Source organism: Gopherus evgoodei, chromosome 21 (genome assembly GCF_007399415.2).
Source record: "Gopherus evgoodei ecotype Sinaloan lineage chromosome 21, rGopEvg1_v1.p, whole genome shotgun sequence".
NCBI lineage: Eukaryota > Metazoa > Chordata > Testudines > Testudinidae > Gopherus > Gopherus evgoodei.
This window is the reverse complement of record NC_044342.1, coordinates 3297013-3300559: the sequence shown is the minus strand read 5'-3', so window position 1 is coordinate 3300559 and position 3547 is coordinate 3297013. Positions and strand designations below refer to the sequence as shown.

The window sequence follows — 3547 nt, the reverse complement described above, 5'->3', positions numbered from 1 at the left end:
AATTTTTTTTTATGATTCAGAAGGCTAATCACAAAACACAGAGTTTTTCTCTGTGCAGACCTTTATGCTGTTTAAAACTCCCTTAACCATGAAAAATAAAACTCAATCCCTGCAAAGGGTCAGCATCATTAATTAGCAAACACAACACGGGTCTGGACAAAGCAAAAGCAATATATTATTCCAGTTAATTACTTTTGAAGTATTCATATAATTCCAGACATCAGTTGTATCTTCAAGAACAAGCAGAAGGTCTCTGAGAAAGATGAGGGCAGATTTAATTTGGATCTTGGAAAGAACAGTTTCTTCATCCATTAATGACACTGTTGACCTTTATTTCTTGGTTTTCCTATCACTGCAGGCTATCACGATTCTGAATATGCTAACGGAGAATCAAACCACACTGACAGAATTTGCTCTCCTGGGTCTTTCCAATGAGCCACATCTCCAGATTTTCCTCTTCCTGTTGTTTTTAGCTATTTATCTAATCACTTTCTTAGGGAACATGATGATACTGCTGGTGATCTGGGCTGACCGTCACCTTCACACCCCCATGTACTTCTTCTTGAGTAATTTATCGCTGCTCGACATCTGTTACTCCTCAGTCACAGTACCCAAAATGCTGGAGAGCTTCCTAGCAGAGAAAAAGACAATTTCTGTCCACGGGTGCATTGCCCAGCTGTTCTTTTTCTTTTTTCTAGCTACCACAGAGTGCTACCTCTTGGCTGTGATGGCTTATGACAGATACACTGCCATATGTGAGCCACTGCATTACTTGAAAATAATGAGTGAACCGGTCTGTATGTGGATGGCAGGTGGCGCATGGATAGCTGGCTTGCTAAATTCCCTTGTCAACACTCTCCTTGTAACTGACTTACACTTCTGTGGGCAAATGGAAATTAACCATTTCTGCTGTGAGCTTCCGATTCTACTACCACTTTCTTGCACTGACACATTTATCAATGAAATGGTGCTGTTTGCCTTCACTATAATTTTAGGAATGCTCTCCCTCCTGTTAACCCTGGTCTCTTACATGTTCATAATCTCAACCATCCTGAGGATACCCTCCAAGGAGGGAAGATGTAAAGCTTTCTCCACATGCACCTCCCATCTCATCATGGTTGGTTTGTTCTATGGGACTGGGCTTATAAGCTACATACGAACTGACTCTAGCTACTCTCTAACTCTGGAAAAGGTGGTGTCCATCCAGTACAGTATCTTAACTCCCATGTTCAACCCTATCATCTACAGCCTGAAGAATAATGAAGTGAAAAGTAGTGTGTGGAGAATGCTCAGAAATTGCAAATAGGAAGAGATTAATGTCAACTTGGTGTCTGAGGTTGAGATTTTTAAAACTGCCATAAAGCCAGATTTTTAAAGGTATGGGCATATGGGATTTTCAAAAGCATCTAGGTGCCTAACACGCATTGAAATCAAATCCTTTAACCACCTTTGAAAATCTCAGTCATAAAACATGATGACTATTAGCAGTGAAATAGAAGTATCTATAAATGTATTGGTAACGTGTGATATGTCTGTTTGTCAGGGCAAGATCGTCAGCTGGTGTAGCTTGCGAAAGATCCATTGACTCCAATTGGGCCACATGGATTTATGCAAGGTATCGACCTGGCACATTGCTTTCAGTAGAGCCATGCCAAGTTAAACCAGCTGTAGATCTGGCATCTAGCATGCTTTCAGTGGAGTTACACTGATGTAGAAAAGCTAGGGATCAATCTTCTTGACTTCATTTGTGTTATATCTATTTATACCTACTGGAGATATGATTCCTTGATCCAACTTAACTATGCTAAGTTACACCACCTGGCAATCTGAGCCCTGTTTTTCTATTGAAAAATTCTTCTCACAGTTCATCTATAGAATATTAAACATGCTTATAGTACTGCTGTCCTGTTCTCCTACATCTGTTTCACTCAGCTATTAAATTTCTTCTTAATAAAATTATAAGATCTTTGGTCCATGGATTCTCTTTTAGATCCATCTGTAGAGTCCTTATACTAGATCCCGTGGGCTAGATTCACAAGAGGACATAGGCACCTCATTGTCACTTTAGGCACCTAAATCCCAGAATCAAGTCCCACTGGGATTCACAACCCCCTTGCTCAGCTTCCACCAAAATTGTTCAGCACCTACATTTTTGCACACACACTGATGACCCATGCCAGGTATCTGGATGCCTAAGACACAGAGTGATTCAGAAATGGGGAAAGAAAGGTGTTCATCCACCTACCTCACAGTGGTGATGTGGTAAATAAAGAAGGGATAACGTAACCTAACTAAAGTCCATATTCCCCAAATGAGAACTGGGTAAACTCCATTTACCCATGTTTACTCTTGAGTATGCTATTGTTACAGGGCCTAGTCTCACAGGCATGCTCCAAGCTTGCCTACCCGATTGAGCCCTGTGACAGTTTGTACCTCAAAGTAGTAACCTGGACCCCCATATTCACCACTGTGATGCGATTATGATGTGTTTTGTACAATGCATCCCCTGTGAGGTATCATTTGAGAAATCATGATCTATTGAACATTAATATCACTTGGGATTGTGTGTGTTACCTGAAGTTGTTCCTGAAGTTATGGAGTTTTTCTATGTGTGTATTACTGAAATACATTACAAGGTTGAGAGATGCCCACATCCAGCCTTTCAGTGGCAACAAAGGAATAACTGACACTGCAGATTTACATCAGGACCAGCAAGACATGTGTTGATGGCTCATCAAAGAATCAGCTCTCCAAAAGACTCCTCAGAGAGGCCATACACCCAATGTGGGCTGCCTGACCCCCACATCTCACAAGGATCTTTATAGCAGCTGGAAGAACATATACAAGAGGGACAGTGACATTATCACTTGGCCTTTCTCCTCCCCCATCTCAACATCTGGAAGATCGTTTGGAAGATTGGTTCCCAGCTGGGAAGGAGATCCTGCTTGTGTAATCTTCTAGATGCCTGTATCATCTATTAGGGTGAAAAACTGCTTGATTCAGATCTTGCTTAGTCTGTAGAATTTAGTCTGCAATTTTGTTTTTAATTTCTTCCGTAACCAGCTTTGATCGCTATGCCTGCAACTTATAATCACTTAAAATCTGCCTTTCTGTGGTTAATAAATCTGTTTTGTATTTTATCTAAAACAGTGTGGTTTTGGTTGAAGTGCTTGGAGAATCTCAGCTCAGGTTCACATGGACTGCTTCATGTCCACTGCCCTTTGTCAGAGAGGTGAACTAATTAATGAGCTTGCACTGTCCAAGGGAGATTTTAGCAGTATAAGATGGTATATTTCTGGGTTGCAAGACTGGGATTTAGGGTGGTTTTTTGGTGCCTTTCTTTATATAGCTCATGAGTGGCTTAAAGAGGATTAATGCAATTTAGCTGAGTGTTGATCTCCACGTGTTGATGGCTGAGTGATCACAGCACCTGGAGAGGTTTGCTGCTTGTCTCGGGGATGGCATTGTGAAAAACAGCAATAATAATAACCATAATCATAAAGGGCCAAACTATCATACACTTTACCACCATTTAGGGACACATTTT

At 40.9% G+C, this 3547-nt stretch overlaps 1 protein-coding gene across 1 annotated transcript; it reads left to right on the top strand.

Moving 5' to 3' along the window:
- The first annotated feature begins 376 nt into the window (after positions 1 to 376).
- LOC115637824 (olfactory receptor 5A2-like) lies at positions 377 to 1306 on the top strand. Its single transcript, XM_030539444.1, has one exon. The coding sequence runs from the start codon at positions 377 to 379 to the stop codon at positions 1304 to 1306; it is 930 nt and encodes a 309-aa protein (XP_030395304.1).
- The last annotated feature ends 2241 nt before the right edge of the window (positions 1307 to 3547 follow it).